We start from the raw sequence: 26,115 nt of genomic DNA on the forward strand, positions 1-26,115 counted from the left end.
TTCCAAGTGGGCTCCTCCCAGTTAGGTCCCTGGGGGCAAAGGCGAGTGACTCAGTGCACATCTAGGCCTGAGCCAGGCCCAGCTCAGGTTCATCTTCTGTGCAGGCCAGCAAGATGCAATTTCTTAAAAAAGATTTCTTAATCTAAAACCAGCTGTTGTCTGCTGTAGGCCAGCACATGACATTTTAATTAGCGTTATTGTTCCGCTTCTGAAACCAGGCTCTGTGGCATCCCAAGGGCAGATGATCTCGGCCCAAGTTTTTGGGTGAGGCTCGCTGTGAGCAGCTCAGGGATACACAGGGAAGGGGCCGGTGTCCCCAGCCCCCTCAGAACCCATGAAGCCTGACCACTGGCTGTTCCCTCGTGCCGGGTTTCTCCTTGTGGCCTGCACCACCTGCCTGCTCATGAGATGGAAACATTGAAGTTTCAAGTGCCTGGGATAGAATACTCAGTAACAGAAACCGTTCCATGCTACGTTACCAGATTGAACCCGCAATATTTCTAGGAGTAGTGAGGTGCCTTTTGCATGGAGTTTTCATGCCCCGAGAAGCCCAGTGATTCCCCTAAGAAGGTGATAAAGTCACACCAACACAGCCCCTGGGGCTCCCAACCATCTTGGATCGAAATGCTCCTCTTCCAAAACCGAAAGGCTAATGAAATTTTTAAAAAGGAAAGAGAAAACCTTTATCCTTAGAGAGGGAGGCATGGATTATAAGGCAGCCACTAAGGCGGTGGGCCCAGTGACATGTCACCAGGGACATGAAAAAGAGCAGAAAAGCTGACGGGGCGAGGCTGAGGGGATTACACACGTAGAGCATCAGAGCATCGCGCCGTCCTTGGCTGCCGGCAAGGATTTTAATGGGAGGCCCAGCCCCTCCACCCACCCTGAATCCTGGGAAGCAAGTTAGGGAACCCCAGCAAGGGCAGCAGTACTTACCGTCTGTGACAACACAATGCCCCTTCTCTTGGTTTCCATCCTAGCATCCCCACAATTACAAATACAAGATTACAAACCTTCCCACGTCCCCTACTGGTGGGAATGTAGTTATTCAAATCCACAGTATTTCTTAGGCACCAGTGTTTGAACGCAACACATCAGACAAATCACAGCTTCCGTGTCTGCACCTGCAAGGTGAACGGACGGGAGGGGATAGCATCTCGCCCCTCCCACCAGAACAGCCCAGTGCTCTTACTCCTCCCTGCGAAAGAAGATGAAACTCTTGTGCTTCCCCCTTTCGGTTCGGCTGCTTCTTGAAGTTTCCTTTGCCCTCTCGAAGTCCATGGGAAGACATACGAAGTGATTCTTGTTCAAACTATAGGTTTCAAAGCTATAGCTGGGTAACTCTGCACCTTCGTGTCACTCGAGAGAACAATGGGTGGTGGGTGAGTGACTTTGACGGGCACACAGCGAGGTTTCGGTAATTACAACCATATTCCAAGCAAATTGTCATGTATTCTGTGTTCTGGGGACATATGTTATGGCTAAAGCCCAAACTGTGGCTAATCTTAATATTAGAGCCAGAGAAATCTGTTTCGAATCCATAACATCTAACATTTGCCAGAGTAGATTTGTTCATCAACGGGGCTTAAAGAGGTATAATTCACACATGTGCAATATTACTAAATGCTGAAATTGAACGATTTAAATATCCCGGCAACTATTGCAAAGCGGTTGTTGGAGGAGCATTTAACATTAGCCAGAACTTCCCTGGCTAACGTTCAGTTTACACCAAAAGAATGAGGGAAATTTGGGCATCCCCTTGGGGCGAGGGTCACAGCTCCCTCGATGTGTACAGCAGGGCACTAGTGAGAGCAGCTCGGGGTACGGCTTTGGAGGCTGTTTTCCCTGAGAAGACCTATAAACACTGACTGGATCGAATCAAGAAGCAAACAGATTCCTCTGGAGGTTTTGGGAGGCATCTTCTCTCAGAATGTTTACAGTTTGGGGATCTTTTACTTGACGCGCATGGCCCCAGATTCTCCTCCTGGCCACATACCCTCCCAGACACAGACGGTAGACTGGAGGTAACCAGAAGATGGAGTTAACAGCACACACACACACACACACACACACACACAGAACGTTCCTGGGATTCCCAATAATCAACATTTCAGACATAGTATAAAAAGGAATAAAAAATTATTTTGATCATACCAAAAAGCCAAACCAAAGAGGAATGGTTCATGGAACTTACAGGATCCCAATCCAGCACTGGGGGCTCTGCCCAGGGTGGGCCCAGCGCCCCCGGTCCCGGGGCAGATGTCAAATCCCAAGAAGATGTCGGGATTTTGCACCAAGTTCTTGGTTTGGCTTTTCTGCCTAAAAACCTCACTGATCTGAAATAGTTAAAGGTGAGATATGGGCGCGATCTACGTTGAGTCCCCACATCTAATATGGCTGGTAGGTTTGTCTTCTCCGCAGTCTTAGGGTCCGTGACGCCTCCCCCCAGATTGTCTTATTGGAACCGCCAATGAGGGGAGCCTGAGCTGGACTTAAGCCCAGAGTGTGCCATAAAGGCTTCCATTTGGCATTTTCAACAAGAAGCCATCAGAGATCATAGGAAACACTAGAAGCAGGCACGCACTGTTCAAGGTGCTTCGACACTCTCTTCAGGTTCCGGTTCTTGAGGAAGCAGACTGGGTGTGCCGGCCCAGCATGTCAGTCAGAGAGCCCCCACACTCTGGTAGCAGAGCGCCGGGGCGTCCGTGTTCTCCCCGTCCAAGCTCAACGTTCAGACCTCCGCCAGGCCCGCTTCATAAGCTGCCAATGTTGGGGAAGCTCTTCAGTTTCTCCGGAAAGTCGTCTTTGTAGAGAACTGGGTCAGCCCGGTGCTCCACCACCTTAAGAGGCATGGTCCCAAAGACGGACGCAAACTTGTTGATGCACTCAGACCTGAGGGGTTTGGGGAGAGAGGCAGGTGATGGATGAGTGGGCAAGGAGTGAGGAAAATGGAGCAAATATTCAAGAGACTGACAGATGAAAGCAAAACACGTACTATTCAGTACTATTCAGTATCAACACAAGAAATCCTGGGCTCTTACAAAAGGGTGAGAAGGTGTGGACAGCAGAAGTGATCTGGGGGGACCGTGACCATTGTTCAGGGGGGAGAAAGTGAACAGGGGGTGCTGTCTGGAGGCCACGGGCCTGCAGAGGTCAGAGTATCTTTTCCCTTCCCCCTCAAATTCCAGTCATTCTTCCCCCTCAGTACACACAGGCCTCAAACCAAGGTGGATTCACTGCCAACAATTCTTAACCCCCTGCGTGCCAGCTGAAGAGAAGGCGAAGGGGGAAAGGGTCCTGCATCTGAGCTCCAGCTTCCTGAAGTTTAAAAGGCCGAGGGAAGGACCTTACACCTGGAGCAGTGGAAGGCAGAAGGTAACAGCTGGGGAACCTCACCTCCGAACAATAAACCCTTCCCTCACTCAACCAGCATTTAAGGAGCACAATCCCTGAACTGCTGGCCAGCGGAGAGCTGCCGTCCGTGCCCGCCGATCCCAGGCCAGAGCGAGCAGTGCCATCGGGCTCTGTGATGGAACAGCCTGGCAGCTCTGCGGGAGGGGAGACGACGTGTCCTCCTCTCCGTATCACCCCTGGATCCCCGGAGCAATCTCCTCGGGGTGGAGCAGGCCAGGCACACTGGTGGGAAATCGTTCTGGTCACTCAGGCCCACTGAGTGTGATAGCTGGCAGGACGCATCCGGACCAGAGGGGAGAAACGAGCCCGTGAACGTGGCTTCAACCTCCAGGATGGATTTCGGAAAGGTCAGTACTGTCTCCCCTCAAGTCAGGCCCAGGCACCGGAGAGCTATGGTAAGAACAAACCAATCAGACAGGACCATTTACCCAAGAGGGGCCGAATTTCAAGACACAGACCAGAAGTCTCTTCCGTCCTGAGGTTCCAGGAGCCTTGTCTCAAATTATTTTCATCTACAAGTGTTTGAGTCTTTGGAGCTTTAGGAAGAAACCAATTTATAAGGAGCCAGGCGTCAGTTCTTTCCTCTCGGTCATTACGTTTCTAAAACAATGTGTTACCGTTCCATTCGGAGCTCTTCTGGCTACCACCACCGTGTCCACCACCGTAAGTCAACAGCGAAGAGGTCTCAGAGGCTCCAGGCTGTGCTACAAGTGCGCTACGGAGATGAGGAACCCCCTCTATCATGCCAACAACCCTACTGTTACTCCCATTTTACACTGGGAAGACTGAGATATGGAGAAGCTGAGTAACACCTCCAAAGGGCAACTAACAGTAAGAGGCAGAACCAACGCCTAGAAGTCTGGCTACTGAGACTAAAAAATCTTAATGATGAGCTGATACGAATTTATTTGTGAATAAAATTCCCAAGTCCAAGTGGAGGGGCTGGAAATGAACTGCTGAGCACCTATTATGTGCCAGATAATTTACAAATGTCATTTCTCTGATTCATTGAAGCAGGCCCCTTGGTAGCCCCAAGAGCTGGTTTATAGGAGCTTCCTGTTAGGGGCTGAGCAGTTAAAGCTGAGGCCTGAAGCCCCAGAGCTGGCAAGTGCTGGAGCTGGGTCTCTAATGCAGGTCTACACGGGCAAGTGCTGGACCTGGGTCTCTAATGCACGTCTACACGGGCAAGTGCTGGAGCTGGGTCTCTAATGCGGGTCTACATGGGCAAGTGCTGGAGCTGGGTCTAATGCGGGTCTACATGGGCAAGTGCTGGAGCTGAGTCTCTAACACAGTCTACACAGGCAAGAGAGCCTTTGTGCTTTCCCTCACACTACCGTAACTCACAGGTAACGACCTTCCCTCCTGCTGGCAGTCCTGTGAGACTCAGGAGGTGGGCGTCCGAGGGGATCCCCGGGAAAGGCTGAGGTGTCTCTGTAAAGGGGTACTGAGTAAGCACAGTGACTTCCCTCTCCTCCAAGCATAGGGTCAAGGCAGTGGCAGACAAAGTCAGTCTCTCCAAGGTCTTACTCTTGGCAGGCCTTCTGCCTATAAACATGGACGGATTCTTCCAGTTTCCAGTCATCATGCCTGTGGACTCTGGCCAGCCAAGGCCAGCCGTGCCCAGCACAGGGACCAGTGAGTTTGTATTAAAGAAGGGCCACGGTTCTTGGCAGAGGACAGTGGCTCCACAGCCCGCTGGAGAGCACCGAGGACAATGTCTGCTCTGTAACTAGATCTGCCAACAGGGCCGGGCCACAGGCAAGAGGCCACTGGGGCGCAGGCCAGCTGACTTGCTGACAGCTGCCCCTGGCTAACCCAGTCCTAGTGAGTGCTTCTTTCTCTCCACACAGCCTGACCTGGGGAAGCTGTGGGCCACGGAGTGGTAAAGGTTCCTAACTCCCCAGCCAGGTATGAACAGTAGTTCCCTACTTTCTTCTCACACAGGGGCTCCGGGTTGGGCCGCAGGCTGGGGCAGGTGGTGAGGCTGGCCGCTTGCCAGTGGCTCACCTGAGCTGTCCTGTCAGTGGTCCATTCAGTCAATGCTCCCCTGGGTTGGTTTTCTAATCTAGTACGAGTGGACTAAGAACCACTGTCTTCCTCTGAAGTGCTGGAAGCGTCTGCAGGAGAAGGACTCCCGGTTTTCTGTTTTCCTTGTAAACACATCCAATTACCTAAAGTAACCTGGAGCCCTGGGGACAAATGCTGGGGAAACTGGGAAGGAGATGGATGTGGCCCGGCACCAGGTTACAGGCTTTCCAGTGTTATTACCGCAATCATCTCCAGGACAAAACACAGTGTTTGGTACAAAGATGCTCAATAGGGATTTGTTGAACCCATGAATGGACACTGTAATTTGATAGGTATTAATATACCTATTTTAGGAGACGAAAAGACTGGAATTCAGGATAAGGCAAATCAATTTTGTTAAGTCAGCTACTAAGTGGCAAACCCATAATTTGAACAAAGATGGGCCTGAATCAAAATAGAATGCTCTTTCTTCAGATCACTGCTCTCTGCCATATTGCCTTAACTTGGTGAAACGACTGGTCAAAATGGACAGTTACAAAGACTTTTGCCTTTCTGGTTCTTAAAGCATTGACAGCAGATCCTGGAAATGGATGCTGGGCAGTAAAAGCTATGCTCCTACACAACCGAGATTTCTGCTCCGAGAACCCAAATATAAGAATAAATAAGCTTATTAAACCATAAAACCTAACACAAGGTCGTAGCTTGCAGACTGGTTAACTTCTTTTGCTGTTTTGTGCAAACTGTGAATTCTGCAAAGGAAACTGTTTTTTAAAAAACCCCAACAAATGAACAATTCTACAGTTGTAACTCCATCTCTTGGTCTACCCAGGATGGCTTAAATCATGCCTTCCTCCCTCCCGACCTAAGTGCCTCATTTAATAATTTAGTGATTCAATCTTTAATCCAAAGAGTTTTGCTCCCAGTTTCTGATTTCAAGATTGATTTCCTCTGTTCCCTATCGAGTTTCTCAAAAGGGTACTTTACATTCACTAACTCCACTTCCCCAAACAGACTCACACGCCATAACCCTTAAGCCCCATCACTTTATGGCATTATTTTTTTTCAAAGTCACCACTGAGCATTTAGCTCAAAGCCCTCTTTCCCAGGCTGCATGTTGCGTGCTCCTCCCTTGCTTCTGTGCACCGTAGACACTGCTTCGCTCCTGCCTTCTCTTCAGTTCCTCTTTCTGTCCCCTAAATGTCAGTTTCTCAAGATTCTGCCATTGCCTTTTCTCCAGTCAATGGCCATCTCTGGGCAGATGTCTTTCCAGTATCTACTCTTGTTTTCATCATCTTCCTGAAGCTCTAGCTGCACGTTTCCAGGTGTTTGCTCTCTATCTGTATCTGCACACACAGAGGGCAAGACCCGATCTTTCCCCCTCTTACTGCTCTCCGATCCGCAATTCGAATCTCTGCCTGCCTCATGACTTACACTGCTGAAGGTACAACCATCCACACTCGTCCACACTCCCTCCTCGTGAACCGCAGTCTCCTCCCAACTGTATCATTCACACCACGGACGGCACTACCATTTCTTCCTAACGTGACATCTAAGCTCCCTCTGTCAATTCCTTCCCTATAACCTCTAGTTCTAGCATATCTTCCTTTGGGGAGAAACACAAACCCATGTCTCGGAATTTAATCCATCCCTTCCTTCCACACTCAACTTATTTCAAGCTTTCCAAATGGGCTTTCTTCAATTTCTTCACCTTCATTCCATTCTGGGCACTACTTCCAGAAGAATCTCAAAACAATACTTAGACCACACTGCCCTGCTCAAACACCTTCAGGGGCATATTGGAGCCTGAAGAACAAGTTCAGACTCCTTTAGTGGGCACTCCTTTAGGGCCTGGCAGCATCAGGCCAGAGTTCTACACTCTAGCCAGCCCAGACCCAAACTGCTTGCCAGATACGCCTTCACCCTCTGACTGAAACCTTTGGCCACCCTGTCTCCCCTGCCTGGGATTGCCTCTTTTTGCTCGGTGATCCTAGTGATCTCTGAAGGCTGACTTCAGGTGTCACCTTTTGCAAAATCATTCCTAGTAATCAACCTAGCAAGAAGTTGCTTCTCTTTCCTCTGATCACTGGTAACACTCTGAGTCTCCCTCACGGCACTTATCACGTGAAGCTTTAGACTGTTACACACATGTGTGTGCATGCATTCATATTTATTGTGGTTAATTATAAACTCTGACAGCATCTGATTCAAGCCTCACAACATCTGGGCAGTCGCCTATTCTATTTTCAAAAGTCTATTTCCAAGAGAAGCCCCCACATCCCTCTCAGTTACTTTCTGCAGTGTTTAATAATAATTCTATCTAAATTACATCTCTCTCGCCGCATGTTAAGTCTCTTTATATTTGTTATGTCAGGGGTGCTAGAGGAGTTGTTTAGCCTTAGCATGAACCGCAAGGCCATCATCAGGCCAACCTTTCACCCTAAATTCCTATCTTATACCTTAGAACCTCACCATTTTAACTAAGCCCAATCAATTACCCAATTGCTTAATGCTATGAATTCTCCCAAACATGCAGAACGGAGGTAGGTTTAATAATAATTTCATGTAGTCCAATATGACTGTAACTGATGTCTCTTCTAGATGAGCTGTGACAGTTAATATCACTGCCCTTGACTGTGTAATTCCTATGATACTGTGACAGATAGTTCCCAAATTACATATTATTTCGCACTGACAGCCGATAGAAGTCATGTCTTTTGGGTAAGATATTTATATATGAAAGAGTAAAGGATTCTTTAGAGGGTAAGAATAAGAAATAAGAAGGAGGAAAGACTCATAGAAGAATATAGACCAAGTGAAACAACTTTTTGTACAAAAAAACCCTCCAGGCTTTAAGGACTTGAACGTGGCTGAGACCCCAGAAATGGACGCTCCAAGAAGATCCAATAAGCCTGTGGAAACCTGACTCAGTATCTTATTCTGTAAGGATCACTCTAACACTCTCTGAGTGCTTGACAACAGTGTCACTGGATGTCCGAGCTTGCTGTCTCATGTAAGGAGCCGCCTTCTGGGAGAATTAGGTTTGATTAGGAAGATACCAAGCTTGGGGACCTTTGCGTTACAAGAGGGAAGGATGAGGCCTACTCCAAGATTAAAACAGTCCTGTGGGAAGACATAGACCTCCCATATGTTTTATGCTCACTTACAGGGTTCAGTATCACATTCCACACAAAGTGTGCTTGTTGAGTAACTGACCAAATTGAAATAATAGGAGTATCTCAGGGCTGCCTTGCTCACATCTCTCTCTCTCTCTCTCTGTAATGGAAAGAGCTCTGCTTTCAATTCTGTTCTTGGTAGGTGTTTTGGTCAGCAAAGGTAAATTGTCTCTGGGTCTGGTTTAATTCTTCCTAATGAAACCTTTACTGTCACATGGAGCATCCTGCAAAACAGTCTAGTACTTTCTTGGAATTAACTAGCTTCCAATCAAATGACTGTGGACGGTTAACGGCTTCATCCACATGGAGAACCCGACTCCTGGAGCTTAAGGCCAGCTATATTTTTAAGACCCTTCCAGCCATTACAAATTGAGTGAGGAGCATTCCAAATTAATTCTTTGGGTGACCTGGGCTTGAACTAACCCAATTCCCACAGTGCCAAAGGAGGTGAGTATGGCTACCAGCTGCTGTCCTTATATCTCCAGCAAGTCCCATAAACAGGCCCAAAGCAGGAAATGGGGATCAGAGGCTAAGGCAGACTTCTGGTTAGAGGCTCACTCACCTCTCCACCATGTGCGTCTGGTCAAGTGAAAGCCCATCAATGGCTGTGCACTCAGGACACTTGAATTTCTTTCGCGGAGTTACCTGCCAGGGAAGGACACAAATACACCTGGTTGTCAGTGCCAAGGACAAGAAAATCATGCTTGTGACACCACCGTGCGTGCTTCTGCTCTGTAAGCCAAGCTGCCTCCTCCCTCCACATGCACACTTACGCCCGTTGTGGGCTCGCGCGCGCGCACACACACACACACACACACACCTCACCGTTCTTCCATTCAATTCTGTCTGGCTTGGCCAACAGCAGAACTCACAAGGGCCCAATAAAAAAGGCTTGGAGGGCTTTTGCCTTCTGTAACTGGAAAGAAGTGGTGATGACAAGCTCCTTAATTCCTGTTTAATGACTGTTTTCTCACTGCCAAGGTCCTTGTATAAACACCATTTGTTCTTGCAGCCATAAGGGCGATGAAATACAGCTTCCCATAACTTTCACCGTAACCTTAGTTCCAACAGGCACTCATTTTCCCTCTTCCAGCTAAAGGCAAGCACTCTGAGCAGCGCCATGGTCTTGAAGATGCCAGGTTATTTTGCAATTCCCTCTGATCAGGGAAAAAACCCAATGGTCCCCCTCACCATCTGAATTCTTTTCCCTGCCTTTCCCTCCTGCGCTCCCAAACCTTCAACAGCTAATGATTTTCTTAGCAAACCCAGGGAGACTATTATCCTAACCTAGTGAAGCTAAGTAAACAGTAGTGAGATGGGGGTTGGGGGAAGGAGAACAGCACACAGATGGTGGAATGACTTCACAGAGTAAGCAGGCACAGCTAAAAATATCTTGAAGCACATCAAAAAGCAATTTTGGAGATAAGAGGAGTTCTTTTAAAATTAGTTTTCTGATTTACATGCTTTTTCTTGCGGTGAGCGCTGACGGCGTCAGAGGGCTGGGGGAGGGGAAGGCCCGGACCAAGGTCACAGAGCACAGATGAGGACTCTTCCTCTTTCCTTAGTCACTTTGGTTTAATCCAGCTTCTCCCATCAACTTATAGCACGAACAATCACCGGGGATGCCATACCACACGTCTAGTGTAAGCTTCAGTATGGGAAGACTCCAGTACAGGAATCTGGCCTAGAAGCATTGCCTATTTTTCTATGGAATTCTAATCCAGAAGGAAACAGGGTCACGACAATTCCACTCATAAAAAAGATGTAAACTCTCTTTGTATCTGGCAATCTGGATTGAGCAAAATCTGTGTTTCAGGAATAGACACTACAGATACAGAGACATTACAGATACAGAGATCCCCATGTGATTCTTACGTACTCTCAGCTTTTAATTTGTTATGGGAAAGGCAGTTTCAAAAAAACTGGTGACTGGTATTTAGAACAATATTTAGAAAAACTACAGTTGTAACTGGACAGGGTGTATTATCTTCTCAATATCTTTAAAAATAAAACCCAGCCACCCTGAGAGAGCTGTAAGTTGCATTCTTTAATTAACAGATTTAGATTCCAAATCAGATTTGAGAATACAATTGAAGGTTTTTAAAAACATAATTGGTAGACTGACCACCCCAGCCTTTATCTCTAATACTGGATATTAGAAACTGTAACAAAGAAACCATAAAGGTGCCTGGGGGGCTCAGTTGGTTAAGCGACTGCCTTCGGCTCAGTCATGACCCCAGAGTCCTGGGATGGAGCCCTGCCTCGGGCTCCCTGCTCAGTGGGGAGCCAGCTTCTCCTTCTCCTACTCCTCCCACTTGTGTACCCTCTCTGCTCTCTCTCTCTGTCAAATAAATGAATAAATAATATAAAAAAAAAAGAAACCACATAAAAAAAGAAAACGTTTAAATTTTCAAAGCCTAGCTTTAATGTTATAATGTGATTGCATCAATCACAGAATCTGAAAGCTAGAAGGAGCTTGAAGTTCACATAATCCAAAGCTTCATTTACATTCATGAGAACGTCTCAGGCTCAGAGAAACAAAAACTTACGCGAGATCACGCAGTTGGTGGCAGAGCTGGACCGGGATGTCTTACCTTGATAACAGCTTTCCCTGTGACGTTAGCCACCAGGAAATTCATGGCAATGTCTTCACAGTTCATATGAGCGTCCACCCAGTTCTTGATGTCACCGGGCATTTTATAGGTATACAGGTAATTAAAATACTGTCAGGTGAGACAAAAAGAAAAAAGAGTGAAACACCGGTGCCCCGTGGTTAACAATCGAAGGACAATTTAATCATGGGGACATGATTCTGTTTAATCATGAGGACAAGCATTCTGTTGTAAGATTAATTACAAGGCTGTAAGAACTATTAGAATGCTTTTTTTGGTCAGATGACCAAGAATCTTTCACACTGTCATTCTTTTAAAAATCACCTATTGTAAGCAGAGGAGAGACAGAGAGTGAAGCCCTTGTAGGATGCAGGCCATTTGGACTCATATATCATATGTTTAATAAATAAAATATCAGTCAGAGACACACTACACACTGATCTCTACTCGGTTCTTCTTCTGGAGGCACAGCGCTCAATCCTGGGCTCTACGTTCTGCCTACAGACTGCAAACAGAAACAGAGAGAACCTCCCGGTATACTGACCTGCAAAGGTGTGCACTTTTTTTTTTTTTAAAGATTTTATTTATTTATTTGAGGTAGGCAGAGAGGCAGGCAGAGAGAGAGGAGGAAGCAGGCTCCCCGCTGAGCAGAGAGCCCAATGCGGGGCTCGATCCCAGGACCCTGGGATCGTGACCTGAGCTGAAGGCAGAGGCTTAACCCACTGAGCCACCCAGGCACCCCAGGTATGCGCTTTTTGAAGTAAAATACAAAATGAGGCAATTCTGGGTTTTTTTTTCCCAAAGATTTGTTTATTTTAGACAGATTGTGTGTGTGCGCGCATGCACGTGTAAGGAGGGGGAGGGGCTGAGGGAGAGGGAGAGGGACAAGCAAGGCTTGTAGCAGAGCTGAGTGCGGAGCCTATGCATAGCTTGAACCCAGGACCCTAAGATCGTGACCCAAGCCGAAATCAAGAGACAGACGCTCAACCCACCGAGCCCCAAAATAAGGCAATTCTGAAGCTGCCACAGTTCTGAAGCTCTAAGAGATAGTGTAGAAATTCATTGGTGGGGGAGCCAGTGTACAAGTGAATGATCATAAACCCCACGAATTATAAGCCTCACTTTACTTATTTAATTATTGCTAAGAACAAAGCCCATTTCTGGACTGAGAACCCTGAAAAACAAACAGCAGGGCTGAGAAAGCAACATGCCATCACTGTCCCATAGCTCCGCTCCTTGAATGGCCCTGGGGTGGCCAGAGACGTGCAGGACACTCCTAATGGCAGCAGCTCGGGCTGCTGCTGACGACGGAGCAGGTATCACGGTTCAAGTCAACCCCACACTCCCAGCGGTGCTCTACCTTCAACCTGAATATTCTAAAGTCCCAAGCATCCTCTTTCAACCTCTCCCTAATAAAAAAGTCAAAAACGTGAAGGGACCATTCTCAGAAGAAATATAAAAGACACAAAAGGAATCTCAACCACAGTAGTGCAATCAGAGTGAAAACAGTAAGATCCCTTTTCACCTTTCAAAACAGCTCAGTCTCGTTTTCCCTTTCTACATATTTCATGCAAGTGGGGGTTATAGTAAGATAGTTTTATATTTTGTTTGTGGGAAGATAAATTGGGGCAAACAATACTGAAAACAATAGACATATATATATATATATATATCTTAAAACCTCCCCCAAACGTTCATTCCCTTTGCTATGATTCCACTTGTAGAAATCTATCATAACGATCACACGTATAAACAGTTGTGAAAACAGATACTAATTGCTACTAAAGCATTAGCTATTAAGCATTATCTAAAATTGCCCCAAAAATCTGAGGCTATCTAAATATCCAGAGCTAGAAGAATAGTTACACATAATTTATGGGTATTGGTACAATAGCATATTAGCAATTATGTGATGAAGGAATGCTGATGTTAATAACTCATAATATGTACAAAAATCAAGCTAATGAGGATATTTACAACGGTCTACGTGAATAAGTAAATAAAAGGCAAACTGGAGAAAACATCTATACAATAACGATGGTTATCTGTAAGGGATTGGATTACGAGTGACTTTCGTGTATGTGTGTGTCTTATATGATAACATTTGTTATGAATTTTCCATATTTTCTATTATGAGCATGCAGTATTTGTATAATAAGAAAAATAACTTTAAAAAAATCATACAACATAGCCTTTCTTTCTTCCTTTTTTAACTGAAGTGGAGTTGACACACACGACAGCGTGGCGTCTGGAGGCCCTCTGAGGAGGACATTTTTCCTGAACTCAGCAGAAATTCAACTGGGCCACACAGAACAAGCATCGTGTGTGCAGTGTTGTCACCTCAGACCCACTTGCCCAGCCTGCCCCCCACCTTACCTTGTGATAAAAAGCTGCCCCCGTGAGCACCATGGACACCTCATTGGTCCACTCAGACTCGTACTTCCACTTACTCATCTCGTGGTCCCAGAGGTGCAGACGACCGGGGTAACCCACCAGACGGTCAGGAAACTCCCGCCAGACCTGAGAGAGAAACACATCCAGTTCAGACAGCGAGCAAACCCAGTGCTGCATCACCCAAATGGTACAGAAGGACTCCCAGAGCCAGATCCTCACCAGCTAAGGTTGGAATGGGCTTCTGAAGAGGTCTTCAGAAATGGCTATTCTACCAATATTCGAAGGTATGTATGGGCTCTAATTTCCTCCAAATCCTCCTACCATTGCTGGGCAATTTTAAGTCACGTAGTAATAACTCACTTATTTGGAACAAAGTAGGGAATCCCCTAACAAAAGAGGAAGGAAACAGGTGCCATTCTTCATGCGCACACACGAAGAACAAATGGACCCCTATAACTCAACTGTCCTCATGTATTTTTTTTTTTTGAAGATTTTTTCATTAGAGAGAGAGAACAAGCCCACAAATGGGGCTGTAGGGGCGAGGGGACAGGGAGGAGGAGACTCCCCGCTGAGCAGGGAGCCTGACAAGGGGCTAGATCCCAGAATGCTGGGATCATGACCTGAGCCGAAGGCAGAGACGCTCAACAGACTGTCCTCATTTATAGTAAGTCTGGTAATTCTGAAAACTTCGTCTCTGTTTGTAAAGATTTATTTATTTATTTATTTAGAAAGTGAGGGAGTGAGCAAGAGGTGGGGAGGGGCAGAGGGCAAGTCTTAAACTCAACACCCAGAGCATCGCCCCATGTGAGGCTTGATATCATGACCCTGAGATCATGACCTGAGCTGAAACCAAGGGTCAGATGCTTCACTGACTATACTATCCAGGTGCCCCAAAAGTCTGTTCTAAAAAAAAAATAAGTTTTAAAACCCTAATTCCCTGGAGCACACAGCCATGCTTATGACCTTTTAGAAGCCTCGCATATAGAGAACGCATCTCATTCTATAATCTATAACATACTGGAAACAAAAGCTTGATCTTCTTATTTGGTAAGACTCTTAGATACTGTTTTATGAAACAGAATCTGGTATACTGGGGGTGGGTTACTTCCAGTATCTTTCCTCGTGTATTTCTGTATAAGTCAGTCTAACTTTAGTTGAAAGAGGAAGTTTGTGCCATTACGGAGTACTGCCCGCTTAGCAGCTCTTCACGGTACCACTTCTCAGCAAGCAGGATTCCTCATCCTTTACCAGGCCTCGGAACAAGAGAGCTCCCGAGGGTCCGATCCTGTGCCCTAGTCTCCTCTTTAAACAAGCTGAGTCATTTCAACTAGTTTCAATCACTTTTAAATACCTCCTCTAATCTACTGACCTCTGAATCTGTTTGGCCTAGAGTGTTCCTGAGAAAACCAACTACTTAATATCTTCAATGGGATAAACAATGGGCATCTCAAACTTAACATGTCCAACACATAACTCTTGAGTCCCTGTCCCCGGAGAAGCCGTTCTCTCAATCCTCTCCATCTCACCAAATCATCTACCCGACTGCCCCAGCCAAAAAGCTACAAGTCAGTCTTTATTCCCTCCTCTCCTTCTTCCCCACACCCCATCCATCAGCAGGTCCTGCTGGCTCTACTTCTGACCACCTCCGGCCAATTCTCCTGCCCCTCTCTCTAGCTCAAACCACCATCATCCCTCACCTAGACTGTTGTTAACAGGCCTCTAACTCATGTCCTTGCTTCCACGCTCGCCCTTCCAAACCATTATTTACACAGTGTCTCTAACAGGACTATTCTTAATAGAATATTAGAGAACAGATGGTCCCTAACTGACAATAGTTCAACTTAACAGTTTTTCAACTTTACGATGGTAAAAAAGCAAATTTTTGAATTTGAATTTGGGTCTTTTCCTGGGCCATCTCCCATGATGCGGGGCACCAGCAGGGAGTAGCAGCTCCGAGTCAGGCCCGCAATCACCAGGGTCAACGATCAGTACACTTAAAACCATCCTCTACTCAAACAACTCTTCTGTTTTTTGCTCTCAGGATTCAATAAATTATTTTATTATTATAAAGTACTTTACATTACTTTATTATTATAAGTACTTTATTATTTGTAATAATAAATACTTTAGTATTATACTTTATTATTTAATACTTTATTATATAAATACTTCATTTTTCTTAAATACTTTATTATTTACTTTATAGTAAATTAATACTTTATTATTATAAAACAGCCTTTGTGTTAGATGATCTTGCCCAACTATAGGCTAATGTAAGTGTTCTGAGCATTTTTTTTTTTTAACATTTTCTTTATTTTAGAGACAGACAGAGAGAGCACACAAGCAGGGTGGGGAGCAGAGGAAGAGGGACAAGCAGACTCCACACAGAGCTGGACGTGGGGCTTTATCTCACAACCCTGAGATCATGACCTGAGCCAGAATCAAGAGTTGGATGCTTAACTGAGTGGGCTACCCAGGCGCCCTAATTCACAACAGTTTTATCAGGTAAGCCTCTGCTAAGCTGAGAAAGATCTGTTTGAGGGTAAATCAACCAACAGGCTGCATCCTATTTTATGTGTGTATATATATACATATATACAAAAGTATTTTAAATTAATGTTATCTTCAGCACGTATTTACCCTCACATATATGTCGTATGGTCATACGCTGCAGCATGTGGGGGCTTCCCCAGTGCCCACATGTCACTGAGCCGGGGACAATGCACCGTGGCTTTCCCCAGGGCAGAGGTGGTGTACAAGCCCCCCGCCCCCTTTGGTAGTTTGCTAGGGATACTCTAATGAAGTCACCACACCAGGTGGCTTATAACAGCAGAAATCCAGAACTCTGAAATGAAGGTGTGGGTAGGGCCACGCTCCCTCTGACTCCTCTCAGGGCCTTCCTTGCTGCTCTCAGGCTTCAGTGGCTGGCCGTCAGTCGTGGGCATTCCTTGGCTTGCGGATGCATCACGCCTAACCTCTCTCTTCATTCGGCCTTCCTCCCTCTGTGCATGTGTCTGGGTCTGTGGCCAAATTTCTCCTTTTCGTGAGGACACCAGTCTGAGTGGATTAGGATCCACCCTTACGACGTCATTTTAACTCGTTACCTCTAAAGAGATCCTATTTCCAAATAAGGTTACTAAGGGTGAGGATTTCAACATAAGTTTTCAGGGGGAACACCCCAAAATCTTTAAGAACTATTCTACCCCTGAAAGGAAACAAAAATGGGCTCCTGCTGACGAAGAATAAGAGCCAAAGTCCTCAGCATCCTCTAAGGGCCCAGCCGCTCCCCCCCACCTCCTCTTGCCACGTTCTCCCACACTTCTGTGGCCCTTCTGCTCTAGAATCGTGACTGCTCATCTCCTTCTTCTGCCTGGAATGTCGTCCCAGCTCTCCAGAAAGCTAGTTCTAGTTCATCAGTCAAGTCTCTGCTTAAATGGCACCTACTCTCGAGAGGACTTTTCAGACTTTCCTACCCAAAGTAAACACTGTCTCCCTCCCAGCCATTCCTCATCACATGCCCTCACCCCAGGCTTTCCTTCACCAAACGTTCATTTTTGGGAATTGTTCTGGTTATTTATTGTTTCCTGATCGAGCACCTATTTTCCTCCCACAGAACTGGATCTCCACGAAGACAGAGCTCTGTCTGATTCGCTGTGGTTTCCCAAGCACAAAGAGCAGTGCCTGCGCAGGACAGCGTTCCACTGACACTCACGGAACGCACAGATGGGCACGACCTCAGCAGGCAAAACAGCTGAGACTAAAAGGAGGGACGGAAGATCCTTTCTCTTTCCCTCGCAGGCAGAGCCAGTGTTCTCCTTAATTCAGAAAGGAAGTCTGCGGCAGTCCTGATCAACAGTTACCATCAATAATAATGTGATATCCCTTGCACGTGAAGATCACAGTAATAATTCACCAGGGCTAAAGCACATGTTTTAAACTGCTTTTCCAGAAGGGGGTAAGCGGTATTCGCTGAGTCATTCCACTGTCCTCCCCGGTCCTCCTGTGATCGTCCACATGCTTTCATGGGATATCCGACCCGGGTCTTGAGCGTGGTCTGGGGTTTCCTTTGTGTGAGCCCAGGGCACCTACCAGGCCTCTGAAACCCACAGCCTTGGCCTCATTAACACCATGTTGTACCCAACAGAGTTAATCAGCCGCAGCCACCATTGTACTAGCTGCAGACAGATGAAGCCGTGTCAGACATTTCCTCAGATGTGTGAGGCTGCTGCTGTGCTCCTACTCTGGGGCTTGGATTTCAGCAGATTAAAATAATAGGATACTATTCTGGCTTTATAGAGCCCAGAGCAACAACAAAGTCCGTGAGCCGTGGCTTCTGTTCGGTGCGCAGCCCAGGCGCGCTCCCGTACAGGCGCTGGCAGTTTCCTTCTGTCAGCAGCAAGCACCTGCCGCTCGAGTGGCACCAGTACCATGGTAGGGACCAGTGGTTCCCCTCTGTGGGCTTAGAGGGGTTCTGAAAGGCTCCAAGTGCACGCAGGTCACGGTGCCACCCACAGGGGATGGGCGCGGTGGGGGAAGGGCTGGGTGGGCCAGGGAGGGACAAGTTCGGTCAGTCCCCTGCAAGCTGGAAGCCGCCTTTTCCTCCACCCTCTGGCTACTTTGAGTCTACACAGCTCTCCAATCCATGCACTGTCCCTAGGGTCCTTCTTTTCAAGCTCCCGTCTGCAGCCACCCTAATAACACTGGCTCCATGTTAGGGTCAAATGTGGTTAGGATTTCAATCTTCTTCCCGTTAGCCGAAGCCACTTATCAGACTTCTCTCCACAGAGACTTAACTGGGTGACACTGGGTCACTGAGTGCTGAACTACGCCGTTCTGAAAGCATCCGAGGTGTTCTGAATTTCAGATTCCTCTGGAGCCGTCAGTGAGCGCTGTTCCTCACGCGGGGCCTCCCTGCCCTTGACTTACTCCAGGCAGCTGGATACAATCAAGATAGCATCCTTGTCACTTCATCTATAACTCCGCAGCTGACTACGGGATCAAAACGGAGTGGAGCCGAGCAGGATGGGCCCTCTCTAATCGAGCCCCAGTGCAGCACGAAGGCGATTATGTAGACAGTAAAGCGTCCTCCCAGCCAGAAGAGCGAGAACTCAAATTCCACCCCCTCTCCCGCTGACTGCCCACCTCCCTCTCGTTCAGCTCTTTTCTTTTTACCTTAGGGAAATGCTCTGGGGTCAGCCTTTTGTCATTACTAACAGATGCCTTTATATATTCGAGGAGCGGGGCACCTGAAACTTCACATTCTAGCCCCGGAGCTCTGGTAACAGTGCTCCACTGGCCATGCCCGGGTCACGGCACCATTACTCAACTGTGTGTCTGCACTGTTCAAGTTGTCCGCACACACCGTCCTCGTGCAGTTTCAGTCACGCGCGACTCTGCAGACAGAACCTCTATTACAGCTCAAGGCCCTGGTTGGGGGCTCAGCAATAACTGAATGGCTCTTCCATTCGGGGCTATTTCCACGTGACTATTCAAGTAGAGATTGTAGCAACATAATAGCACGCTCTGACCGCTTTCCGCTACTCCAATGTTTACAACCTAGGTGCTAACCACTTACGGACATTTGCTCTCCTCGGCACTTCCAGCCGTGCTCACTGGGCTCTTTGCCGAGTAATCTATCTATTCTTGCTCTCTCTTTCTCTCTCGATCTCTCTCTCTCCCCCCTTCAACTTCCGGAGGTCTTTTGTGGCTTCCCCTTGCTAGCTGGTCAGACTAGGTCTTCCACCTTTGTTTCAAAGCCACAGCGCAGTCCAGATGACATGCTACGAGGGCGTGTGCCATGAGCTCCGGGTGAGGCGGACACCCCAGAGCCGGCTCTGCCCTCGAGGAGTCGTGCAAGCCACCTGTCAGGTCGCCTGCTTTCGTTTCGCCATCTGCAAAAGAGGGGTCGGGTGATGTGCCCTCTAATGTCCTTTTAGGGCTGAAATCTTTGTATCTTTTTCCTTACTAACATATTCCCATAGAAACAAACTCACTGACTGTGATCAGTTGCAAGTCGCACGTTTCTGGAGTACACGGCCTCTGTTATTTAACTTTGGCTTACGATGCCATACACATACGGGTACCCAATAAATGTTCCTGCAAAGAGGCTAGCTAATGCACTCAATCTAAGCCAGCCTGGAGAGTGCATTTTAAACACAGGGTGTGTGCTAACCATAGTCAGATTCAGGAAATGGACCAGGGAGGGGCGAAGGGGGAAGGTGTAGCAACAGGTGGTGCCCATCTGGGATACACAATTATGAAATCACAGGTCAGCTTTAGGAGAAAAGTAACTCTCTGAAGTGGCTGCTATAGTCATCACACTTTCAAAGGCATGGTTCCACAGGGATATTGCTACTGGGTAAGAGGGTTACCATATGTACCAGGAATCAGGAGCCCAGAGACAGACCAAGAAGTAGTGAGAGAAATACAGGGAATATAGATTCAAGGCACATCAAACTGCGCTGGGGTTTCCCGCCTCTTCTTGCACACGACCCCTGGGTTCTGTCAATCCCTCACCATCAAAGTAGAACAGAACTCGAGGAGCCAACCCAAACCCTGTGGTCACATGCCTGGGCCAGCGGGGGCAGAGCAAGGATCCCAATTCCAACTTGCAACCGCCTTTGAATCAGTGGCCCTTCTTCCCTCAGGCTTGCCTTGCCTGCTGCCCAGATGGGAAGGGGCTAGCTGGCTGCATTCCAGTTCCACACTCGTTTCCACGGAGGAGCCTGTTATCAGATTCACTCTCAGGCCTCTGGGAACTGAGCTCACCTTTTATATTTGGCATTTCCTGAAACGAAGTGGAATGGAGGGCTTCAGCCTGATTGGCTCCATTTTCAGCTCATGTTTTTCATCACACTGGTGGCTGGCAGTTTTGGTCAAGGGGGTGTTTTGCAAAAAGCCAAAGAGCCTCTGTCCACGCCTGGGACACAATTAAATGCTAATGCTAGACATCTAGAGCAAGGGAGCCCTGAAGTTGTCACCCCGAGTTCCCTAATGCTGATTGGTTTTGACAAATACATGTACATGCTGTGTTAAGTATTAAGATTTACCTGTTAGATCACTTCAGTCTGCCTGAGAGACTTTTCCAACCCAAAGCAGCGGTCTGCTTAAAATAAGCCAAGCAGGAAAGCCAGGATCATGGGAAGGCTTCTGGGATTTGGGTAGAAATCCCATGTGCCCCAGTCTGGCTGAAGGTCAGTGCCTTGGTTCTGAGAGACAAGTTCTCCATTCCTTTCAAGTTCTTTCTTCAGGCTTAGGGCAGTGAGGAGGCAAGAGAAACAGGCTGGGGTTGGTCAGGCTTAGTGGAGGAATGTGTGCTGTCAAAATCGTCACAATTAGGAAGACACTGCCAGAGGAGTGGCTCTAAACCATTCTCCTCTGCCTTATTTGCCCCGGCTCACCAGATGGCACAGCCTGGTGCCTTCTGTGGACAGGAAGGAGAAGATTCACACTTCGCCAGTCTGAGCTGCTGACCCCTACCCACACGACCTCAGAGATTTGCAGCTAAGACCGCTTGGAAGACAAAGCTCATTCGGTCCAGCTCCCTCGCAGTACAAGCGAGAAGCCAGAGCAGGAGAGGAAGTGGCTCTCCCAATAACACACAGTCAGTTCAAGCCTAAGGTCGGGCCTAACTCCCAGTCTGGTCCACGAAGTCACAGGATTCCCCGCTCCTCTGAGTCTCAAAGCACCTCATCTCCACAAGCTCAGTCCCTCACTTGGGAGACAGAATCAGGTGACAGTGTGTGAAATCACAGTGTCTGTGTTCATCACCGGTGCTAGTGCAGGCATGGGAAGAGTCACACGTGCACACCACCCAAGCTGAGAGTAGAAAGGGGTAGGGAGAGGAGGTGGGGAGACCCACAAAACCCTTGTTCCCTCCTGGTACTTGTCTTCTAAAAGCTGAAGCCTCTCCAGGAATGTGGCTCCCATTTAGCAAAGAAAGCCACATGCGCACGCCATGAAAAGAAGGAGCCCCTGTCAGTTGTGGAACAGTCCAGTGGGATCCCACACAGGACGTCCATGGGCCCATTGGAGCCCTGTAATCTGTGAGGCTCCAGCAGAGAAGGAAACACAAGCAAAACGCTCCTGAATGAAAAATTAAACTCCACTACTATTTTTCACAAGGTAATGAATCCCCTAAGAGATAATAACAAAGGGAAGGAGAGACGGGAGTCTGAGGCGACGGGAGGAGGAAGGGGTGGGTCAGGACTGGGTCGTGGGTTTTCCAATCTCGCACTCCTTAGGACGCACTAAACATGAAATCATTTTTATTTCCCTAACCTCAACCCTGGGGAGGGGGATACTGTTTCTTAGTCTGGCCTCAGGGGATGGTTCAATGAAGTTAGAAGAAGAATAGTGATCATAAGTCAAATGGCTACTCTCTTTAAATCCCACACGAGTGGAAACAGAGATTTTAGTGTTTATACAAAAGCGTTACTGAGCCTTCAGAATTTCCAGTTGATTTTGGTGAGGCTCCATTTAAAGGACTGGGGACCAAAGACGTGAGCTCTGTTCAGCAAGGGGAGAAACTCTCTTTACTTCGAGTCACTGCCCTGGGTGAGTTCCACCACTTGCAATCAGGGATGCTACCGCAAAATGGCCAAAACCCTGTTTTCTTCTCACTGTGCAAAGGGAAGACGTGCCATTGACCATAACTCCGTAACTCTGGCTGAAACATCAGTGTAGCTCCAAAATGATTCTGTAATGAGTTCATTCAGCCTAATGCCCTCCCGATATGTCTGCTTAAACCCCACAATGTCCTGGTGGGGAAAGTAAGCCGTCGAGGGACTCTTTCAAATTATTTATTTATATCCCACACATTTCCAAAAAATGACTTGGGGTGGCTTACAATAAAAGGCCAAAACTAGAATAAAATCCAAACCATCAAAAGGAAGGATTCCTCAACGGCATTTAAAAAAAAAAATACAGAGCTGTTCATCCACCTTAAAAATATCAATCCTAATAACAAGTTTTGGAAAGGCATTCCAACAGCAAGCTAAAATAATAAAGTCTGGGGATGGAGAGATTTGAATATTCCTATTTATTAATTCATTTATGCACTCGACTCACAGATACCTACTGAGCCACCATTGTTTTTTTTCCTTGAAAGAATTTGAGATAATTGGAAATTGAAAAGCAGTTGTAAGAAATAAACGAGATCTCATGTTCTCTTCAGCCAGTCTCCCACAATGACCACATCTCGCAAACTAGAGTGTGACATCACATAACATTGCCACTGACACAGTTAAGATACAGAGTGTTCCCGGCACCACGAGGCTCCCTGCTGCTGATCTATAACCCTCCCCTCCATCCACTGGCAACCACTAATGTATTCTCCATTTCTGTAATTTTATAATTTCAAGAAGGCTATATAAATGGACTTGCATAGTATGTGACCTTTTGAGATTGGGTTTTTTCACTCAGCATAATTTTTTAAAATTATTTTACTTATTTTGAGAGAGAGAGAGAGAGAGTGCACACACACACACACACACACACACGACAGGAGGAACAGAGGGAGAGAGAGAGAGAATCTCAAGCAGACTCCACACTAAGTGTGGAGTCTGATGTGGGGCCTGATCTCATGACCCTGAGATCATGCCCGGGAGTGAAGTCAAGATTTGGACACTTAACTGACTGAGCCACCCAGACATCCCTCATTCAGCATAATTTTTAGGGACTGCCTTACACACTTCAAAGAGTGAATACAAATCAAAGCAGATATCTTGTTACCAAGGAGCTTCCCATTTAGAAAAGCTAATGTCACATGCATAAAAAGCTAGAGATGAAAGAAAGCGAGGATATAGTTGAAAAAGCACAAAAAAAGAGTTAAGAGGACCAAGATTACTTCTAGGCTGGGGGTGGGAAAGCAGGAAATAAGAAAAAAGCTTTATGGATTTCATTTTAAGAGAACAAAGTTAAATTACAAAGTGAGGGTTGAGATTCCCACTGCCCCCAACAAGGTAAGTAATTAGTACAAAATTACCCTTTGCTATGTGTTTGGCAGGCCAGCGAGTAGATGGCCCCTGCTTGGATCCCCCCACTGAATACAGAATATGGAATCACTGAACTTTGAACAACTCCTTCCAATTCTACTCCAGAAACTGTATGTAAGAAAATTCAATGTCTGAACACATTAAGTTCACTCATTCATTAAATACTTTCCGAGCGTCCACTCTGTGTCCAGCACTAGGCACATAGGAGTCCGCAGGGCGGACACAATCCTGCCTGAATGCTCTGCTCTAAGTCAGGGGAGCTTTTCCACCAGCCCCAGAGATTTAGGCCGTGGGTGTAATTAGTGACCCAGCTGTCCAAAATGACCAGAGTGTCAACATGAGAGCAGGACCTCTGCCGCAACCCTCAGCTCTTCAATCCAACTCAAAGGCTGGTCGGGAAGCTAGAAATTAAGGTTGCCCATTCCTGATCTAAACCAGTCAACAGACAGTAGCAAACAAACTGCAATCAAGATTAACGTGAACCCCAGGCACCAATTTTCGAGCACCAAGCAGCAGATATGACATAAGAGGGGAGCTGTAAACATCATTCAGCCTGGTCCACCTTGCTTTCCAAAGACTCATTGTTCCCAGTCACGACTGTTCCAGAGTCAGCGGACCACTCTGTTCCTTCACACTTTCTTCTTAGTCTTCTAAAACGGGCAACTGCTTTTTAACTTTGTAGCCATCAACCACCACCGCCTCATATCCGTGCTCCTGCAAGCCATTTTACAACTGGCAATGAAGGATGCAGCTTCACACTGGGGAACAACCTAGAATGTTCTCTGGAAAGCTACAGACACTGTCCCCGAGAGTTGCCGCTGGGGCTTTCACTTGCCCTGGCCCCAGGCCAAGTCCTACCCATACACCTCCTTGAAGCAACTCTATTGAAATCAAGGCAGACAAGCAGCCCACGCAAGACAAAGTCCCCATATCCCCAAATCGTAAGCCGATCCTGAGGCTCTGAACTGCAGCAGCCAAAGCCTGTCATCAATCCCAAAGAGACAACAGGCAGCTTTTGGAACAAGAACCCTCAAACATATGGATTCTTTCAGGTTAGAATATCTTTGCAGCTATTTCCCTTGGAACAGGGGGTGGGGAAAGTACGCATTATTTAAACCATCAAGTGTACCAACACCTCTTTAAAATAACTATCCCACATTATAAGCATTAGTTCTTGAAGCGCGGAGCTACAAAGCCAGGTGGGCCTGACCCGGCTGCAGACAGGAGAGATGTGGGGCACAGTGGGGAGCACGCAGGGCCAGGAGGAGAAAGGGCAGGGGAGCACCAGCAATGTCCAGCACAAGTAAGTGCTTGTGGAAAACACACTGAATCCCACTCACCTGCCTTGCCCGGGATGCAAGTCTGCCCAGAGGAGCCACCCAGCGATGGTAAGATGCACTGGCAGGAAGCCCACACCCACGCCCTCCTCTTTGGGACAGGGAGCATCCGCCGTTTCATTAAGGGCTAGGTAAATAAATTCTGAACTTGTAATTGTAATTGGCTCAGTGGGGAAGAAAAAAGTGTCACTCTATTGTAATTCCCAGCTGGGCACTTTTTTTAAACGCTCAGATGTTGCTTCAATGTTCAGCATACATATTCGATTTCCTTCCCTTAATATTTGTTTGACTTATTCTCCAGCGGGGACTGGGTGCTTTCGAAAGGCTCTGAGAGGTCAAACTTCAGCGTGGCTCCTCTCAGCACCTCTGTGGGCTCCTGGCCGCGCTGGCGGGTCCTCTTTCAGCTCCTGCTGCAGGGGCTGCCCGAGGCGCAGTCTCCCTGGCTCCCGGGGGCCCCGGGTGCAAATGAGTGCAAGCTGGAGATAGGACAGATCTAACGGATGCCTCGGTTTTCCTCCACGCTGAACACAGGGAGCCCGCGGCAACGAGGAACACCCCAGGGAGAGAACGAGAGAGAGAGAGCGAGCTGCTCACCTCTGCCCACAGTCCTCCCCGTATCTCCTAGAGGGAGGCTCTGACTATACCTTCTGGGCAGGGACACTCACTGGAATGAGTGTCCACTCATTCCAAACCTGGCCCACAACTGTTCTGAAGACAACAGTTTCTATAATGCTCATTCTGTGGGTACATAAGAAAACTAAAAAATGGAAGGAAAGACAGAAAGACATCTTTTTCAATATTCAATAGTGTATGGATATTGCGGACAGGCTCTGGAAAGGTACCATCACTCTTATTCAGATATAATACCCAAGGTTCAAAAAGCTTACAGCCATCTGCTTCTCCAGATACTTAATGAGGAGGGCACAACACAAGTCCTAAGAAACATATAAATCTAAAAAGCTCAGCTTTGGCAAAATGGATCTAGATACACTGGAAAGCTTTAGTGTCAGACCCAGCACAAATGCTGACCCAGAAGAGCTCTGGCAAGGTTTGACTTTGTACATGCCAAAAATGGGCTCGGCTTACTGTGAATCCTAGCGAAGGGGGCCATGTGGACAGCCCATCATTCAGAGAAGAGAGAGAAAGGCTAGAATCTCTCAGT

The 26,115-nt window shown here is 47.2% G+C and overlaps 1 protein-coding gene across 1 annotated transcript in view; it reads right to left on the bottom strand.

Annotated features, from left to right (window-relative positions):
• Positions 1-2,122: 2,122 nt before the first annotated feature.
• Positions 2,123-26,115, bottom strand: part of EXT2 (exostosin glycosyltransferase 2) — a 141,160-nt gene continuing 117,167 nt past the window's right edge. The window contains exons 11-14 of the mRNA XM_004763195.3: positions 13,604-13,747; positions 11,210-11,338; positions 9,178-9,260; positions 2,123-2,892 (exon numbers count right to left, since the gene is read on the bottom strand). Coding sequence (XP_004763252.2) covers positions 2,754-2,892; positions 9,178-9,260; positions 11,210-11,338; positions 13,604-13,747 — 495 coding nt within the window. The 3' untranslated portion in view covers positions 2,123-2,753. The remainder of the gene's footprint in view (positions 2,893-9,177; positions 9,261-11,209; positions 11,339-13,603; positions 13,748-26,115) is intronic.

Source organism: Mustela putorius, unplaced genomic scaffold (assembly GCF_011764305.1).
Source record: "Mustela putorius furo isolate JIRA1106 unplaced genomic scaffold, ASM1176430v1.1 tig00003859_pilon_pilon_pilon, whole genome shotgun sequence".
Classification (NCBI taxonomy): domain Eukaryota; kingdom Metazoa; phylum Chordata; class Mammalia; order Carnivora; family Mustelidae; genus Mustela; species Mustela putorius.